At 36.9% G+C, this 19886-nt stretch overlaps 1 protein-coding gene across 1 annotated transcript in view; it reads right to left on the reverse strand.

Annotated features, from left to right (window-relative positions):
- Positions 1–19886, reverse strand: part of CDK15 (cyclin dependent kinase 15) — a 1846298-nt gene that overhangs the window by 922726 nt on the left and 903686 nt on the right. Inside the window, exon 6 of the mRNA XM_044075109.1 lies at positions 19386–19480. Coding sequence (XP_043931044.1) covers positions 19386–19480 — 95 coding nt within the window. The remainder of the gene's footprint in view (positions 1–19385; positions 19481–19886) is intronic.

A 19886-nucleotide genomic window follows, 5' to 3' on the forward strand; every position in this document is an offset into this window, starting at 1 on the left:
TGGAGGAGGGTGGAAATTGGGTGCAGGATAGGGGAGCAGAGTGAGCCCAAAGGGCGAACGGAGCAGGCTGAGCCAATCTATGCTGAACTGCTGTGAAAACAACCAATGGAGCCCAGTGGGGTAAGTAACCAATAGAATAATTCAAAGAGCTTAACAGAAGTTATAATTAGAGGGATTTCAGATGTGATGTAGTTATGGGTAGAGTTCATCTATTTGGGGGGGGGGGCACAATAGCCATTGTAAGCACCTGAATAGAAGCAGAGAGGCTGTGGATGTGATCAACAAGAAGTACAAAAGTTTTCTTAAGTTTACATTTTTGTAGTGGTCCACTATCAAGCACGGGAAAGGGAGCAAACTGGACCCACTATGTAATCGCGATGTACAGGAACTAAAGGAAAATAGAGAAGGAAGAAATTGTAATAAAGTAGACCAGCTCAGTGAAACAAACCTAATATCAATCTCATTCAGTTTGTATAGCAAACACTAGTCAGCAGAATTATTTAACAATAACATTCTAATAATAGTTTAGTTATACCTCAGCTATAATTAATAGACAGATTACAGATAAGCACCGATAACTAATAATTCCAGTTTGTATACAAACAGCTAAAATATATAAATTGACTGCAGAATAAAAATAGAAACATTCACTGTAATACCACTTGCAGCCAAGTAACTCAGTTCAGTAAGCATTAACAAAAAAATGGTAATAATAACAGATGCTGTAATGGGAGGCAACTTCTGATCACAAAGACTTGTGACACAATATTATCCATTAAATAGAAGGCAGATGGAGCAGAAACAATAATAACCTTTATTCAATATAAATGCAACAGTAATAATGTAAGAGCAGGCATGCAAACAGGTATAAGTCAGGATAGTAGGTAGTATAAATGAACACAGACATAAGTAGATGTGATACAATAATTCAATCAGGATGAAGAGTACCTTTGCATTGTTGTAACATCTTACAGTATAATGTTACTATTTATAAAATATACAAATAAGTTACAGTGCATATTATTGTTGATCAGGGAATGTGAAAGAGAGTGATGCATGAGCCAAACAAGGGGAAAAGGGAAAAAAGGTCAGCAAGAAGTGATAAAAAAAAAAAAAGAAGTGTGTGTTTGGGAGGGCACATACTCTGGTTCAGGAGATCCGGGTAACTCTACAGGAGTTTGGGAACATGCTTACTGTTAAGCCATGATACACTCCCCAGATAAAGCCCCACATACACAGGGCTTCAGTTGCCATTCAAACAAGCCCTTTAATGAGTGTAGACCATGAGAGAGGAACTACAGGTTAAATTGGATCTGGGGATAATCCAGGAATTCGATAGTTAAATTCTGATTTAACATGTGAAAAATTATATGCCAAAAAGTAAACATATTGTTTCATTTTTAATATGCAGTAATCACATATATTCTGATAGCTAATATGAAATAGTCTAAGTCCATGAAGTCAATATGGAGGGAAGGTTGGGGTGGTAGGTGGAGAGGGGCCCCACCAATATGGTCCAGATTGGGTCCCACTATTGCTAAGGCTGGCCCTGCAGTAAATTTTAGCATAACACATTTTAAAGTAAATAAATGCAGATGTTTTCATACAAACTGCTTTTCATGCTTAACAAATTTAGAAATTGTCCAAAACCACAGCATCACTGGCACAGGCTAAAAACCTTCATTTCACTGCACATTCATAGACATAAAGGCAAATGAGTGCATGCGCAGTAAAGATACCTTCATTTTCTACGTTCTGCAGCAGTACCTAATTAAAGAAAGAGATCCATTTTACAATGGAAATTTTCTATTTAAATATGACTCCATTGTAAAATATTAATGATCATCACTAAAATGTACGATGCAGGGTTTAATCATTTGTGTGGAGAAATGTATCTACTTAGGCTTTGCTCTCTTGGGTAAGCCATACCAATTACATATATATCCTTCATCACCCACAGTTGGGTGGTGATTACTAGTGTTAGAAACTACTGCACTTACTTACCTCTCCTGCCTGCAGTATTAAATCCAAAAAAATAAATAAATAATATTTTAATATACCTATCCCATCCCCGACTTTACTCTGTTAATTGTGGCTTGCATAAAACTACACCTTGGAATTCTCACTGTGTTACATTGCAGGCTATTGACTTTAAAAACTTCATTGTGCAGTTTCTATTATTTGTTTCATTAGTAAGGGAGTCGCTGCTCCCTTAATACCCACTCATACACAGTTTTGAAAGGGGAAGTGGGTTATCATGGGTCCATCTTTCCTTACTAATGGTATGCGTACAATGTTACACAAATACTTTTTCCTGACAGAGACATGAAAGAGAACGTAATACACGCAATGCTTTTCTGCATTAGATAAAGCTAAGTAGATACAAGCAATCAATTACAGTTTTTTAAAAATTGTGTTATACCTGGTGTACTACACAACTGTACTTTAAGCATAACTTTTAGCAATGTTTTGTTTATGGCACATTTTGTTTAAACAGTACTGCCAAAAGAGATTATATGCATACATGAACAAGTCCTCTGCAGATCTGTGCCAAGAATGGATGATGTTTTGTCCTTATTTACTAAAACTGATGCTGAATACAGTAAACTCTCAGTTAAGCGGCACCCATGATGATTGGTAGATGCCAGATAACTGTAGTTTCTGGTTGCTTGACAGTTACTATTAAAAATAGGCCTGATACTGTGCCCTGTGCTATTGTTTGGTTTGATTTGTTCTCAGGTTGGGGAGAGATGGAATTTATTCCTATCTTCCTTTTTAAAACTCTATAAGCGTAAGGTATGTTTATGCGGTGGAGGGGGACAAAAAGTGAACATGAAAACTGTACAGTATTTCAAGTGTTTTTTTGCCGATTGCTTGAGGTCTGGTTAACTGAGAGTTTACTGTACATTGTTTTGACACTTGGTACTTATCTCAGTCTCTAACTGCACATGCTCTTTCTTGCTATTGCCAGTTATTAACCTAACTATGCAGTGCTCTAATTATTATAGGCCTTATTGAATTACTGTATTATTTGTATAATATGGTGTTTTGGGTCTATATCACGTAGTCGAAATTCTGTAAGTTCGAACAGCATATGTTCGAACGTAAATGTTCGAACTGACAGAGTTTTGAATATGTAAAATTAAAAAAAAACAGAAAATAAAATAAAAGGTTGTAAGCAGGGGGGTATGGGGGGGTGCAGGGGGGCTTGCCTCCCTGCTTACAGCTGTCAGGACGTTGCTCCTGGTTTTTATTTATTTTTTTTTTTGAGTTTAAAGTATGACAACTTCGAACATATGGTCTCGACCATATCACATTCGAAGCTGTCATAGTTCGACTACGTGCTATAGACCCGGTATTTCAGTTTGCAGATTTCCTTTATTAGATGCCTTTGATTTATTTGTATTAGACATCCTTTTATATTATGTGATATATAAATATGGAGCTGTAAACACAGCACCAGGAGGAACATGAAAATGTTTCTTATATTAGCTGCTGATTCAGTAATGCCTGCAAATATTACCACTAAATTTCTGAGGACTGCATAAATCCATGTTCTAACAAACATATTGGTAATGTTTTACTACCCCTGACATATTTTAAATGACACAGTTGGATTTGTTTTACCATCAGTACTCTTTTTCTCTAGGACAGACATTATTAGGACAGTTGTGCTCAGATTCTTATTTTAATCTCCTGAAGAGAGAGATAGGCAAGTTGATATAATGCCACTGGTGATGTTCTTCTTGCAGATTTCTGAAACTGTATATACTACTGAGACTTTGGGGATGGGAGCTGGGATAGGTAGAGTAAAACACTTTTGCACTATTTATGGAAATGAACTGCTATGTCTGACTTGTTCTTTAGTGTTTATCAGTCACTGAGATGTAATGTTTCAATGTCAGTGTTTTTAATCTACCAGCAAGTGATGGGTATTGTCAGGAAAAACAAATGTATAAAGTCATGCTGCACAAAATATGTCTACTACTAATTAATATATAAAATAGTTATTAATCAGAGTACTAATAAAACAGGGCACTCATCAATATGCGGCAAGCAGTAAATAATAATACTAAAAAGTGACAAACTATTATGTATGAAAAGTAAAAATTAATAAAATAGTATATACCAGAAACATCATTCTGTGAAAAAGTAGAATGTGAAACCATATATTTATAACAAATCCAAATAGTTGATCAGGCATCTTTTACTTAATTGATAGTATTCATAATCCCATGCTTCACATGAATGTAACATCAATCTCTGAATAGCAGTACAGTTACTGTATTTAAATGAACAAAAAGGCATGGAAATGATGATAGTTTCTGATTTTCTCAGCTCAACAACAAAATGCCCAGAGAAGTTTTGCATATCTGCATGAAATGAGTAGAAACCAGTGTAGTTATATGCAGAAGAATTTGTATATATGTACAGTCACAAATGATATTGGGTATTTTTGGCAGGAAGCTGTGGACATGAGCTTGCATGGGCATCTCAAGATTTTCTATGAAAACTTGCTTTGAGCTCAGCTGAACACTTTTGGGCTGTGGCTTCCCTAACCTGGTTCAAGATTTCTTCTGTTCAATGTAAAGTGTGTCCTCATATGGACATCCTTTTTGGCCTTTTATAAGGTTGGAATGGAAATAGAGGAGAGAAAGAAGACAAGGGAAACACAGAAGGAGCACATTACGAGGAATGTGCTGGAGGAGGTTGAAGAGGATGGATACTATGTCTTTGTGGGGTAAAACCTAATTTTCTGATTTTCTTTTAAGAGGGAATTTAGGGAAGGAGTAAGGGTGGAGGTGTAGAAATGGGGGGTTAAGGAAGAGATAAGGAAGGAAGAAATAAACATGAAAAACAAACAATACAAACAGGAACGCTATGGTGGGCTGATATGAGGAGTGACAAGACATGGCAGACAGATACAAAGAGAAAGATGAGGTGATCCATGATGTAGCTACCACCCTGGTCCAGAGGACATCAATTTTCCTGTTTCACTGTTGGATCTGTGGGGGAATCCCAATGGTATGGAGGATACAGGCCTTTGATGACTCAATTGATGCAGCTGACCAGATAATGTCCTCTACTCACTAGAGGTGAGAGAGATTGGAATGGGTGCAACTGCCTCACCACTGCTTGCTCAACCACACCCTCAACCAGGTTCTGAAGCTCATTGTTAGCTCACCAGGATGCCTTTCACCAGGGGACCCACAAGGGTGGAGTCATCACTCTCACCCTGTGAGGACATCCCCAGTAGAAGGAGGTCAAGATCCTTCCTGCACTTGGGAGTACTGTGACTTAGCTGTCCTAGGTGCTACTGGACCTGCAGAAAAACATAACATAAAAGGAAGAGAAAAAAGTGAGAGAAATGGAGACAAAAATAAACTGTGAAATGGATTGTGAAGCAAGTACATTTTTAATAACAGACGCTTAAACATTTAATGTTTGAATCAGAAAGCTATTAGGCAATGTTACACATTTTTAGTTACTAATGAAATGACTTAAGTCTGACAAGTACTTTTTCATGGTACTTGGTATTACTGCTTCTTGTGTGATGTGAATGAATAAAGGCGTTAAGGTATGCAATGAGATATCGCAGCCAATCTGGAGGGGAGTACTGCAGCAGTAAATAATTGACAATTACTATTATAGTGACTGGTATTGCCTTCACTACCAAAGCAGTCATTGTTGATACTAATTTACCCTCCACTTAAATGGTTCAGTGTAGTACATTGACATTAATATCTCTGTTTTTATGTAAGGACTATCGGCTGATAATCCATTAAAATGAAATGTGGTACAGTGTTAAACATTGGTACCATATTTTTAAGGTTATATACTGTTATATTATTTAATATTCCTCAGTTTATATCATTCATAGGAGCATGTTACACCAGCCAGGCCATTATCCTCTGGTGCCGTCACAGATAGAGCTGAACTCCTTCAGGACTGTGTAGATATGAAAAAAATAAAAGAAAGTTGCTTATTCATCCTGTTTGTGTATTTGTTGTGGCTAAAAGCAATATAATCATTCTGACTTTTGTTATCTTTATTAGTAAAGCTTATTGTTGATATAAACACCTCCCACCCCTTTCACGTTTCATTTCTAAAGCAGTCCACTGTCTTGCTCTGAGGATATGCAGCATGTCAGTATGTAAATGTCTGAGTGAGTCTTGAAGAAGTAGTTATTGTAAAGGTATTGCAAAGATGAAATGGTAAATGCTGGAAAAGCTATTGCAGTGAATGCCTATGCAACAAGAAAGGTACGGTGTTCAACTTTAAGTAAAATGTTACAGCCAGTACTGAACATTTCTGAGATGATGCATTCAGAGGCATCATGGGGTCTGAGGAGGGGAGGTTGGGAATTAATAGATTGATATATGTGCTTTTGAAAGGTATGCTACTATGGCAACTTGATCAGGTAATCAGTTTCAGAAAGTATTGCTAACCTTGCAAACAGTTTCAAGCTAACCAGTCTAAGTTGCAAGGAATTATTTCCAATACTGTTGAGCTCTGTATATGTGTCTCTACAATTGGCATTCATTTTACAGTATGGCAGAGATATCTTTCGTCATTATTATTTCTCTTCTTAAGCATGTCTTAAAGCATTGCAGTATGTGTAAATGCAAACATAATGAATATTATGCAGCTCAGGAATTTTCTACACAATTCTCTATCCCTAGACTGGTTGCATACAACCTTTGCTAAAGTGTTTATTTATTGCATTTATTTACTGTGATAGTCTGAGCTGTTAGGAAAACTACCCCTTTTCATCAGAGGCCAAGGGAGAAAATCTCCATTAATAAGCTAGCAAAAGGTAAGCATAAACTGAATAATATGTAAAAATATGAAAAACGGCTTAAACAATTCATTAAACAATTATATACATATGATATTTAATTAGTGTTGACAGTACATAGCAGTTACAGTTGTACTAAACATTATTGTTGTGGTAAAAATTCAGTGTGGAGTGATATGTCAAAAGCTAATTATAACTATGGAGAAGTGATATCATAAACTATTAAATGTCATAAAAGTATAGCAGGGAGAAAGGGAGAGGTAAAAACAGAAGAGGAAGAGCAGTGGAAGAGGAAGAATTTAATGCTAGATAACAGATATGTACAGAGATGTGAAGACTAGAATAGGTGCTAATGGGTAATTAAGATATTTATACAGGTTTAGTAGGGATAGGTGGATAAGAATGCAAAGTTTATTTAGATGAATTAAGATAGGCTCAGTTGGTAGCTATACAGTTGTAGTCAGAGGCATAGCTGGCTCAATCAGTGCCCTATGCTGATACCAAAAGCCAGTGTCCCACCCCAGGTAACTCTTCAACTGAAGAGAAAAAAAAATTCCTTGTAATAAACCATTGTAGTTGCCGGGTTATTACAGTTACATCTACACACCCCCAGCTAACTCAACCATGGAAGAGCAATAGCTCAATCAATCAATCAATAAATATATAAATAAAATAAAATAAAATAAATAAAAAAGCACTTCCCTGTAATATTCCGATCGCTGCATTGTAGTGATCGGATTATTACAGTTGCATCAATTATCCCCCACAGCTAGCCCTTTCATTGAAGAGCAAAAAAAAAAAAATAATAACTTCACTGTAGCAATCAGGTTAATACAGTTACAGCCACACACCCCAACCCAGGTAGCTCTTCAACTGAAGAGCAAAAAAAAAAAAAAAAACCACCCTTCCAACACTTTGAGCCTAGGGACATTGTCCTTCTTGTCCCATTCTGGTTACACTTCTGGTTGTAGTAGCTTTTGACTGGCAGAGAGTAAGATTAGTAGGGAGGTGATCCAGGAGCAGTACAGAAGTGCAGGAAAAGTTCTGGAAATCCCCATATAAATTATCAATATCAGTTTACATGGTGGTGTAACATAATAATACATTTTAAAATACAAGTTGAAGTTTAACAAAAAATAAACATTAAACTTTATAGGTTTATAGGTTTATAGGTACTTACTAGGCTATTGATCTATGAAGATCTTAAGAAGCCTAGCCTTATATTCCCATGACAGTTTTTAGCCCTTACATTTTGAATGTGAATAAGCCAGAGGTGGGCTGAGCAAGGATATACTCGGACAGGTATATGCTTTCTCTATAGAAGCTATGATGATGTGAGGTATTGCCAGCTATGCTGGGGAAATAGGGCAGTGGATGTATAACATATGCCAGCACAGCTAGCTGGAATTTTGTAAGGAAGCGTATGTCATTTGTATATCAAACTGATTTGTAAAAATGCTTGTGTTGAAAAATTTACTTGTAAAGCTGCTTGTGTTAAAAATGTACCAACAGTGTGCCCTGCTAGACAGAAAATTAAATATATATGTATTATTGTAAACTGTTTAATGTATATGTTTTAGCAGATGTTACTGGAAGAGAAGAGGTTAATCTCAAACGTTGAATAAAGTTTGAAATTAAATTACCTGGTTTAGGCCTTAAAATCATATCTCACAGTTCTCAATGCAGCCAAAGAAAAAAGTCTGTATTAGGAAGCTTCCTGCATTGTCATTGGGGTCAACTAATTCCTACTCTGGAAGGGTGGAGGTATGAAATTATTTTATGACTTCCAGGTGATGCAGCAGATCTTAGCAAGGCTCTGTGTATATGTGTGTGTGTGTGTGTGTGTGTGTGTGTGTGTGTGTGTGTGTGTGTGTGTGTGTGTGTGTCTGTGTATTATTGACACATATGTGATAAATCATGACAGCTTCTAGACAAAGTGGGGAGCATGGGGACCAGAAGTCAGATAACCAGACGTATGTGATGTCATTCTGTAATCCATTACTAAAAATTATATTTTAATAGTAGGTGAGACTGAAGTCTCATGGCAGTCTGTTTTTATCACCTGACAAGGAAGGACCCCTCACCTACTTCATCTTGTCTTGCTCTAGTAAGTAACCAGGTAATAATAATTCTTTAGATCAGTGAGGAAAATATAGTGAGTATAGATGAGTACTGTTTTTCTATAACTGTGTGAACCTGTCCACCTGTGTTATTTTTAATATTTACTGTGATTGAAACTCTGGAGTTTATTGTAAATAGATATTCCATATTTTCATGTTCTTTTATTATTTATTATTAAATATATTTAAACTTTTCATTGTGGCTGGTCCTTTAGAGAATATTTTAAACTTTGAGATTACTTACATCTATTTGGTGACAACTCCATCCACTCCTGATACCCTTACTGTTGGCCAAACTGCCATTTGTACTAATATTAATTTCACTCAGTAAAATTGGGTACCCTTGTAAGAGTCTTAGCATAGCTGGCTGTGGCATGTCTGGTGGCAGTAACTACCCTATAGTCTGGGCAGAGGGGGCAAAGCTAGCAAATCTGTGCCATCCTTTCCAAAGTGTGTGTGTGTGTGTGTGTGTGTGTGTGTGTGTGTGTGTGTGTGTGTGTGTGTGTGTGTGTGTGTGTGTGTGTGTGTGCGTGTGTGAGAAAATCAAACCTCAAAGAGTGTGTGTGTCATCTGCTTTGAGCAGGGACACAAAGCACTGGTTTCACAGAGACAGTGATGGAGGACTTGGCTTGGACACTCAGCTGAGGACCCAACGCTATAGCTGTGCCAGTGGGGAGTCTTACTCGGGACCTGGAGGGAGACAGAGAGAGAAAATCCAGTCCTTGGACTGAGTGTGTTTCCTGTGTGCTCTTAAGGAAAATAGTGCATGATGCAGACAACTGCATCTGAAAATAATGGGTGTGTCTATTCTTGCTTCAAGGGAATGTCCCTCTCCAGTGCTAGTGGTGAGGATTCAAGCTACTTGATTACTGTCCCAGAGTGGGGACATTACAGAAGCAATATTCTCTGTGATACAATCTTCTATCTTTGACATATTCTATTTCTTTTGCAAAAAGATTAATATCCCTTGAGCTTTTGTTTATGATACCATTTGATTTACAAATGTGTAATAGGTCTGACAGAACAGGATCTATAGAAGCTCTATATGTGAGGCAGAGGTCACCTCAAATTAGCCTGTATGAAACTGAAAGAAGAGGGACAAGGCACTGAGACAGCATGCATTTTTTTATGGTTTAGAACCTTGATTTTTTCAGTGAGAAAGTGTTATAGTTGTTTCACTTGTGACAAATGTTGAAAATATATATACCAAAAGGGGTATTATATTCAATGATCATTTTGATGACTGCTGAGCACAGTGAAATGATTACATCCCTGGTTCTATATACAATACCTTTAGTTATAAGTGGTTAGATGAAAAAAGACTATCTTACAACAGTGGATAAATGGTGATCAAAAACAGGACATAAACAATATAGGTTCTCAGACTCCTAACTACAGAATCAATTTTCAGGGGTGTATTATAAATACAATAGTTACAAGGGGAGTCATGCTTACCTAAAGATATGATTATATGCCTCTTTGTATTTAGTTTTATTCCATAGTTTGGACTCCAGCTATTTTTCAGAACATGCTTTCTTGGATGAACTTGGTGTCCACTGGGGAGTTTATGATGGCACCAAGTTTGCAGTCAGCTACAAACATGGTCAGCCACAAACTCTTAGCATTATCTTTGAAATATGAGAAATAAATGCCAAAGAGGAGTGGCCAAAGGACTGAACCCTGGGGTTCACCACTAGTAACATATTTTGGAGGAGGCAGAGCTGCCCACCCTAATTTTCTGGGTTCTATTTGTAACCCAAGTTTCTATCCAATGAGTTACATAGGGATTTAAATTTAGTTGAGGTAGCTGTGCCCCCTGCTAATTATATATACCAATTCTGAGATCACAAAACAGTGGGGAAAGAACAAAATCTCACTCCCCTCTGGAAGTAGTCCCACAAAATAAATGCAGCCATCCTGTAATGAAGCAGCAGTTTAACAGAACAATCTTCCTAACTAAATGTTCAATATAATGAACTTATAGCAAAATGCACTGAACCATATAAATACCTATATATAGAGATAGATATAGATATAAAATATCTAAACTAAATCTATGTGTGAGTGTGTGTGTGTATCTTTCTATATATTTCTATATAAATATATAACTATATATATATATATATATATATATATATATATATATATATATATACAGAAATATTAAGTTAAAGATTTACATACATTTCCGTATGCGTTACTATAATGTATAAGAAATACCGTCCATATACATTACTATAATGTATAAGAAAGACTGTATAAGAAATACTGTACTTACTATAGAACTCCAGCTTTTGGTCCCATACCTCAGAAACCCACTTGGCCAGCTTCAGGCTTTTACATGAGGCTGTATTACTCACTGAAGTTGGGGATGGGATCCCAGTCAATAATGGCAGGTGACCCCCTCCTGACAGATATCACTTTTCTTCCATTCACTGCCAGCAGTGACCTGATCCAGCTTCCACAGGTACAACCCCTGCAGTAGGTAGAGGAATATTTTGAGCCTTTTTCAGGCCAGCTTAGGGCACAACCTTGGACTTTAATGGACTGCATTACCATGAAGTACTAACTTCAGAATTAAATTTATAAGTTTGAGGCAATGAAAACTAGGGTGTGAATCACACCCACTAGGGTGTGACATCATTTTATCCGGCTCATACACCCTCCATACCCCCATCCACTGCAAAGGAATTTCTTTCTTTCTTTTTTTTTGTAAAGAATTGGTAACCTATTTGGAATTCAGTATTATGGTTGCATTTTACATCTTTTTAAAGGTTTTCCATGTACTGAAATTCTTCAGTGCAGCAGTAACAGAGAAGTGACACAATTTCTGTATGAAATTCTCAGGGAATGCTTTATTTAGAACTTGTGTGACATGAATCATCTTCACTGTGGTAGAGACTGTGCAAGGGAAATTAGAACAGCTGTAATCACATTAGCCTGTGTGGGTGAGGTCTGGCCACAGAAAAACTTATAAATGCATTTGTGCCATAAATAAAGTATAGCATGCTGGAGTTCAGCTAAGGCACGAATGGCACTTGTGCACATACAACACTTTGTGCCTGGGGTAGTTTCTCCCTTTGTTCAACTCAAGTTACACTACTGAATTCATAGAACTCAGCATAGCTGAACCTCATTTGCATAAGAACTTCTCAACAGATCCAACTTACATCAACCTGCTTCAGTCCACCTTTTTAAGCACTGCTGGGCTCCGCACTTTTGCAAAAATCCATGTAAAGCACTAGCGAACTAAAAACATTTATTAAAAGCAGGGATAACCTAAAACTGTTACAAAAAGACAGCTATCAGTGTAATTTATTGTGACCTGTCCAACATTAGAGTGTATTTACTGGTTAGACATGGCATTTTATCATACTTGTCTGATTGCTCATGAAATGCTTGGGGATGTCTAAGCTGCCCTTTTCAGTGCTGTCAACATCTGTCACATGGCTTACTGCAGACAATGGTTCCTGACAATGGGTAATACATAGGACCATACTACAAGCCACCTTTGTTAAAGTAAGTACTGAAATACCCAAGCTGTTATTTAATATAAACTGTATCATGCTGTCATAGCAAACAGATACAGCCAGCAGAGAAATGCATAACACTGACAGTATTACCAAGAAAAGTCAAACCCCCAACTTAGAATTATTGCTTCAGTGCACTTTTCACAGTTTTTTTTCTTTTTTATGCACTGGCATGGATAATCCACAATTTCTGAAAGGATCATACAAGGAAAGCAGGTGTAATTTTGTCCCAATATATGCTTGAAGGTAACAAAATGCTGTGGCAGCAAGAAACAAGATACGGGAGAGACAACTTTGGTCCCAAGGAGACACATTCTCATGGATGCTCTGAGAACATATGGAAAATGACTTTTTGAAAAAAAAAATGGGGGCAAAGCAGACAGAGAGAGCTAAGGCATGGAATCAAGTAGTGACTGAATAAATGCTGTACGGGTAGGGAACCACATCATGACACAGTGCAGGCAAAAAGTAAATGATACGGTGGGATCAAAAGCTAGGCAGAATGCAATTGCCCTTCCACACTCCAACTACCTTCGCTCTGTAAGGGCTGATGACTTTGATGCAGATGAGGATAATGCAGGAATCATCAGAGGTAGTGAGGACCCCAGGATTTTCAGTCTCCTGCAACAATCATAGTTGGGCAATGTGGAAAGTTACTGTGTTGCTGTTTCACTCCATTAAACTGGATGTATTTAGCATGACAGCTGTGCACATATCATGATTACATGTTTCGTCATCAAGGTATGCCATCGTCAGATGCTAATCAAACTCTACAGACAATGCATGGTAAGTGAGGTAATCCTACCTTTATGTAAGAATAATTCCACCTGTCACAGGCCACATTAACCACATCTTAACATATTTCTTAGAAGGTTCAGCACTAGAAACTACCGCATCCTTTTCCTCAACACAGCAGGCTGATGCTGAAAACAAAATGGCCATTGATGTAATGCAATAACTCTCATACTCATGAGACATCCTGAGGACAGCGGCACACAGTCACAAAGTGTATTGGCAGGGCCTACCTACACCACACCATATGGATAACTCATTAGGCAGTGACATAGGCTCACACCTTAAGCAGAATGTGCTAATAAATAAGAGCATGCACTGTTTTGGGGAATAAAATAAGCAGGATATCCAGTCTGATATAGTATGCTGGAAAGTCTGAAGTCCAGAAGCAATAGATGGGGGGGGGGGGGATAACAGGTAGTGACGGGTAAGTGAGGAACTGATGCAGCATAAAGGGATATACAGAGTACTTAGGGAACTCAGCAGCAAGGACTGCTGAAGTAAAACATAACGAAGGACAGAGAAGATGAGGGAGGTGGCATAAACCAAAACAGGAATGAATAATAAGCATGGAAAGAGGAGCATAGAAGGTATCTAGAATGAAGCAACATCACTGGCAAAACATTAATACATGCTGAAGTTATATGAAGAGACTAGTGCAAGCATGTGGGCTTCAGGGTGACAGACAAAGAACAGATGCAGAATGATTTAAGAGATTATAGTGGAACTACACATAACATTAAAGTAGTATTTCAAAAGGGGAATAAATGGGAAGTGAAAAAAAAAGTTCACAGAGGTATATAAAACTCTGCAGAAGTTAAATGCCAGTAAGAACCAGAAAAAGAGATCTGCCAAATGCTTGGAGGGAAATGGAGGAAGTTAGTTTACAGGGCGATATAGAGGTATAAACAGCTATAGCACACTGCCCTTAAATTTTCTTGAGGGTAATGCACACTATTCAATGGTTTATTTTTAGGAACATCCCTAATTTTGTCTGAAACATTTGCTCCTTTATAAGGCTAAACATTTTTGAGAAATTCTAAGTTTGATAATACCAGTATTTAAATTGCATTCCTAATTCTTGGCCTTTTTCTCTAATTATTGTTAGCTTTATCACTAACTCTGAAAGCAAAAGTTGAGCTCTGTGGGATAATGTTTTTACGACCACATGAAGCAGTGACCAGAAAAATTGCAATCAGATAAAATAAAATTATTCAATGAAAGCAGCACACCTGTGTAGCTAAGGAAATTGCAGTGACTGGGAGCATCCAATTAGTCTCCAACTGTGATTTGTTTCTTCTTTGCTTTGTATGATTTTGACCTCTTTGATGCTCACTGTGAAGCTTTGCCTCAGTCAAACACATCCCATCAGAGGGTGGCTGTTATCCAGGCAGTGTTCAGTATCCTTTTAATGAGAGTTTTGTGTTTTATTTCAAACTAACCCCAACCTTGATCATGTCATAAGCACTTGCAACACCTCAAGGGTCACTTAATCCCCTAAAATGTCTTTCCCAGCAGTGGCTCCCCTTATCATGATAGATGTCTGCTCTCCACCAAGGCTCTGTGATTAGAACACTAGTATGAGAGGGGTTAGAACTACCATACCTCTCCCATGAATATGAGTGTTCATCCTTACTGCCTGCATCATCAAGGACCTGGGCTGCTAGGCGAGCTTGGGTCCCCTGGGCTGCAGTCAGGGCTCTATTTCTCTACTTCATCAATGCAGGTGTTATGTGTCTGTTTTGATACTGAACAAGAGAGACTGCTAATTTTCTACTTACTAAGTTGTTAAAGGGGAAAGCATAACTCCACTGCCATCTACATGTTATTAGGTAACCTCAAATATCCATGCATTTTAAGTGCTTTCCCTTCTCTCACCATAGTCACATATTCATTTCAAGGTGCTGTTTTCAATTTTAAGTGCAAAATGATCTCTAACCTTTAGATTACTAATCTATGCATTGGTTTTGCCTAGAATATGCTCCAGACAATGTTGGATCTCATCAGTTTAGTAATAAAAAACAAATAGTTTATTAATGCTACCTTACAACAACGTACTCTCAAAGATGCTCACTTTGCTTTTGATTTAGAAAGCCTATGCAAAAATCTACATTTAGTGTGTGTGTCGTTTTCAAATCCAGGTTTTAAAATAGTCTTTCATTACATGTGTAAAGGTATGTATGTTGTGGGACTTGATTATTCTAATCATTTTAAATGTTATGTCAGTGACTGTTGCACTAGTTTCTTTAAGCAAGATTCCTTTTCTCCAGCTTAATACCATTTTAATTACCAAAATGCATTATGCTTTACACATCCTTTAAATCTGCTTATGGTTTTAATTCAATTTACTGATGATTGACTCATCCTGCAACAAATTACATTTCATCGTTTTTATATTAGGAAGTGTAGTTCAGAAACACTAAGAAATACACAAAAAGTATTTTTCCAGTGAGGCAAACTCCTTGCTGCACGCTATGTAGGGGTTCAAGATCTGATATGTCATTACCAACTCCACAGTTATAAAACAATGATAAAAAAATAAAGAGAAAGAAAAGTACTGCAGAGCGTCACTGCCTGGCACAATATAAGTCAATGCAGTTTCAATGCACCATGATAAAAAGAAATTGGATTATAATCACTTCAAAAACACTTGTCAAAGTGTAGAATAGCCTTGCATTTCTAAGGAAATTGCCATTTTCCACCTGTTCTGTATTCTAGAGGGGAGGGGGGGGGGTCCCATATCACCTTATTAAATTTTTAATCTGGGTTTGCCTAACCTGGTATAAGAATTTAACAAAGGGGTGCTTTTACCCCTGTATATGAGTCAACATGATTTTAAGATAAAAATGTTTACACATACACTATGCACATATGAAATGTCCACTGTATTTCTAAGCAGTATTAAGTATCTCTTTTACATTCAGGTAAATACTACCTACACTTTCAGTGCTTGCTTGTTTAACTGCAAATTGTTACCAGTATTGCACTAGAGGTCTGCAGTCAATGATCTAAAAACATCACTGACACTGCATCTGCCATGTTTATTGCCCTGTTGCCTATTATTACACATATATTATCCAACAATATGAATGGGTTTTCTAGTCATGGGCAGCAAGCAGTACAGATTGTTGTAATCTGTTCAACAGCACCACTTTGAGTTTATTAGGTTTAAGTAAAATTATCTGCCAAGAATTAATCTACTGCATTCTGCTGGACTTTTATCTCCTGTTATACTAAGGGAACATGGAAAAGAAAAATGTATCTTATATACATTCTTTTGATTAGCTTAGTACCTAATTATATACAATACACAAAGCAGAACCCAGAAGCACTAAAGGTCCACAATGGCACAAATGACGAATAAACAGAGAAAAAATGCCAACACACTGTCCATGTACTAAGAACAAAGTTTAATGTAAATATATTAGTGCTTTCAGGCACAACACCCTTCATCAGATAAATTAGCCTCATTAAGAACATCTTATTTAAAAAACAAAATAACCGATAAAAAGCAGTTAAAATAATTAAATATTGAATGACTAGGAATGAGCGATGACTAAATACTCAGTTCTGCCCATTGATACATGACAGCCAATAAGACTGACATATCAGACACACCTATATAGTTCACCAGTCAAAGTCCAGAGAATTACCTATGCCCCTTGAGGGCCAGTTTTAAAGGAAATACTCCATTCAACCCTGGGATATGATCCGCCCATAGGTCTGCTATCCATCCTAACTCAGCAAGTTCTGTTTTGTTGATCAAATCCCCTCCTCTTCAATCTCTCTTAATCTGTTGGAGCACCATAAAATGAAAAGCATGTCCATTGTTGTTGATGACAAAACAAATTTGGTTCAGAGCATTTAAGCGTGCATAATATCCTTTTCAGACAAAGATTATTTTTAAAACCAAATCGCAGCACTTCACCAACTGTGTCTTTAAGTTCATCATCAGTTCTTAAATTTCTCCAGTTATTTCTGATAATATTACAAATACTCTTTATCTCATTGTTATATTTAAATATTAACTTGGGAGGTCCTTCCCCCAACCTGTTGATGCCATCGTGCCTTCGTTGGTTCAGATTATGTCTTCTGAACCATGGTAGACCATCCAATCCTCTGAGGCTAATAACCTGGTCTCTCGTCTCCTCAATCTGACATGCCTTATAGCCATGCAGTCTCAAACAAGTACTAAGTGATTCCAGCTATTGATTAAAAATCTTCCTCTGTACGTAGTCTCGACATACACATTTGCCCTTTGACTATACTGGGAAAGATGTGCTTCTGGTGCATACTATCCCTGGCTAACAAACCATTCCTCCAATAAGCCTTCCTGAGGATCCTGGTGGCAAGTCCTCCATTATGTTTTTTGTACACCTTAGTGTTAAGGAAATCGGTCTCAATCTCTGATACATACAAGGTGAATCTTAAAAATTTAGTGCTTTTCTCCAAATATTCAATAAAACAATCAAGGTTATTTCTGCTCTCATCCTATAGAATAAACACATCATTTACAAATCCCTTTTAGAAGATGACATTTTCCCTCCATGGATTGCAGTAATTAAAGATTACCTCATCCTCCTAATATGCCATTACCAGATTGGCATATGTGTTGGCATATGGGGTGCCCATGGCGACACCCCATTGCTGCCAATAAAATTCATTACAAAACATGAAAATATTCCTTTCCAACACCAGTTGTAGAAGCAGAAGAACATGGAGGATACAGGGACAATCCCAAAGTTCATCTCTCCTTAACAAACTCTTAAGTGCTCTTATTCCATATTCATTAGGAATAGCTGTGAACAAGCTGTTCACATCCAATATTACTAAGAGAAAATCAGTTGTTGATTGGAGGACCTCAAAACGTTGCAAGTTCATATAAAAAATTAGCAATGTCTCTAAGGACAGTGTGGGCTGACTTCAATACTGATTTCAAGTTATTTTCCACCCATTGTGAAATGCCCTCCATGACCCAACCTTGCCCAGAGACAATAGGTCTGAGTAGGGGGGGTCAGTCGTATTCTTGTGAATTTTAAGAAGTCCTCTTATAACTGGAACTATTGGATGCTCCACATGAAAAAGTCAAACATCTCTTTGGAAATAATCTTCTAGACTTCTCTTGACTTCCTTAATGATGTTCTGGACTTCCAAAGTTGAAACAATATGATTTACCTAATTATATACAGTCAGACTCCAAATAATACATCTGCTTTTTAATAAATTGCTGTAGAGAAAGATAGACCTAAATTCTCCTTATCCAGAAGACACTATATGATACTAGCTAATCTGTTTAAATATATTTTCTCTTTCCATTTGTGAGATTTGAGGGCTGATATGAGACTAGATGCCACTCACATACAATACTAATAGACATCAAGTATAGTTTAAAAGTTTAGTTTTAATGATGGGCTAACCAGTTATGTGAAAGACAGACCTAAATTCTTTTTATCCAGGAGACCCTATATGATGCTAGCTAATCTGTTTAAATATCTTTTCTCTTTTCATTTGTGAGATCTGAGGACCTTTATGAGACCAGATACCACCCACCCACAGTATTAATAAAGATCAAGCATAATTTACATGTTTATTGTAATCATAGATTAAGCAGTTTTGCAAATTTATACTTGTAAAGTGTTTTAAAGAAAAGCTCAGATTGACAGACAAGTACAAATGTAGTACTCATGGTCACTTTAGAATAACCAGTCAACTGTCAATCTTCTGAAGGTAAAAGGAAACTATGGCACTTGGAGAAAATGTATATGGACATAATTACATGTTAGAAATGAAAGCCATGCAGCCATGAAGTAGCAGCGCTAATCTCTGCATCACCCTGTTGTCCAAATTAAATCCTAATCAAGTTAAGAGCCATACATAATGTTTATATTTTGTATGGATATTTTTTCTTAAATTGCAGATCTTCCTTCTTCAGTATTTTGAAAGGTTGATAAAACACACAGAAAATACATATATGTAATGCATAAAAATATTGCTTCATTGCTGTTATGTACTGTGCAATGATGTTTGTCAACAGAATGCAACATTCGTCAAGCATGGCTTCAGCAAAGTGAAGTACAGATAACATTTGTTCTTCTTTTTGATTTATTTCAGTACAGAACTATGTTGATCAAATACTGGACTCACCACATACTCAAATACGAAGGTCAGTGTTTCTCTTGTCTGTATGATGTCATGCAGAAGGACTACATTTGCATGTTTAAGTCCCTTCAAAAGTGATGCTAAACCAAGAAGAAAAATGAATTAGAATTCACTCAAGTTGAAACATAAACTATACATTTCATGGATGGCATAAACGATAGAATGCCAACACCAGTCTGATTCTTTCACTGCATATTTAAGCATCAATGCGTGCATATCAATTATGACATTCCATGCAGTATAACAGTATGAATTATGCCCTTATCAGAGGGAATGTTTGTTCATCTTCTGATCAAACCAAACATTATTTGTTGAAATGGTACTAAACAATGGCCAAGGCTGTCAACTGAAGCACGAAAGAAAAAAATAAATAAATTATTCAAATAAAATTAAACAGTGCTTCAAACCTGAGAGAGGAATGGCTATAAAAATGCGTGGATCTCTGCACAGGATTCATCTCACTTATTATGTTTACTATCTGATTAC

The sequence above is a fragment of the Protopterus annectens genome, chromosome 6.part0 (genome assembly GCF_019279795.1).
Source record: "Protopterus annectens isolate FY-2018-M chromosome 6.part0, PAN1.0, whole genome shotgun sequence".
Taxonomy (NCBI): Eukaryota; Metazoa; Chordata; order Ceratodontiformes; family Protopteridae; genus Protopterus; species Protopterus annectens.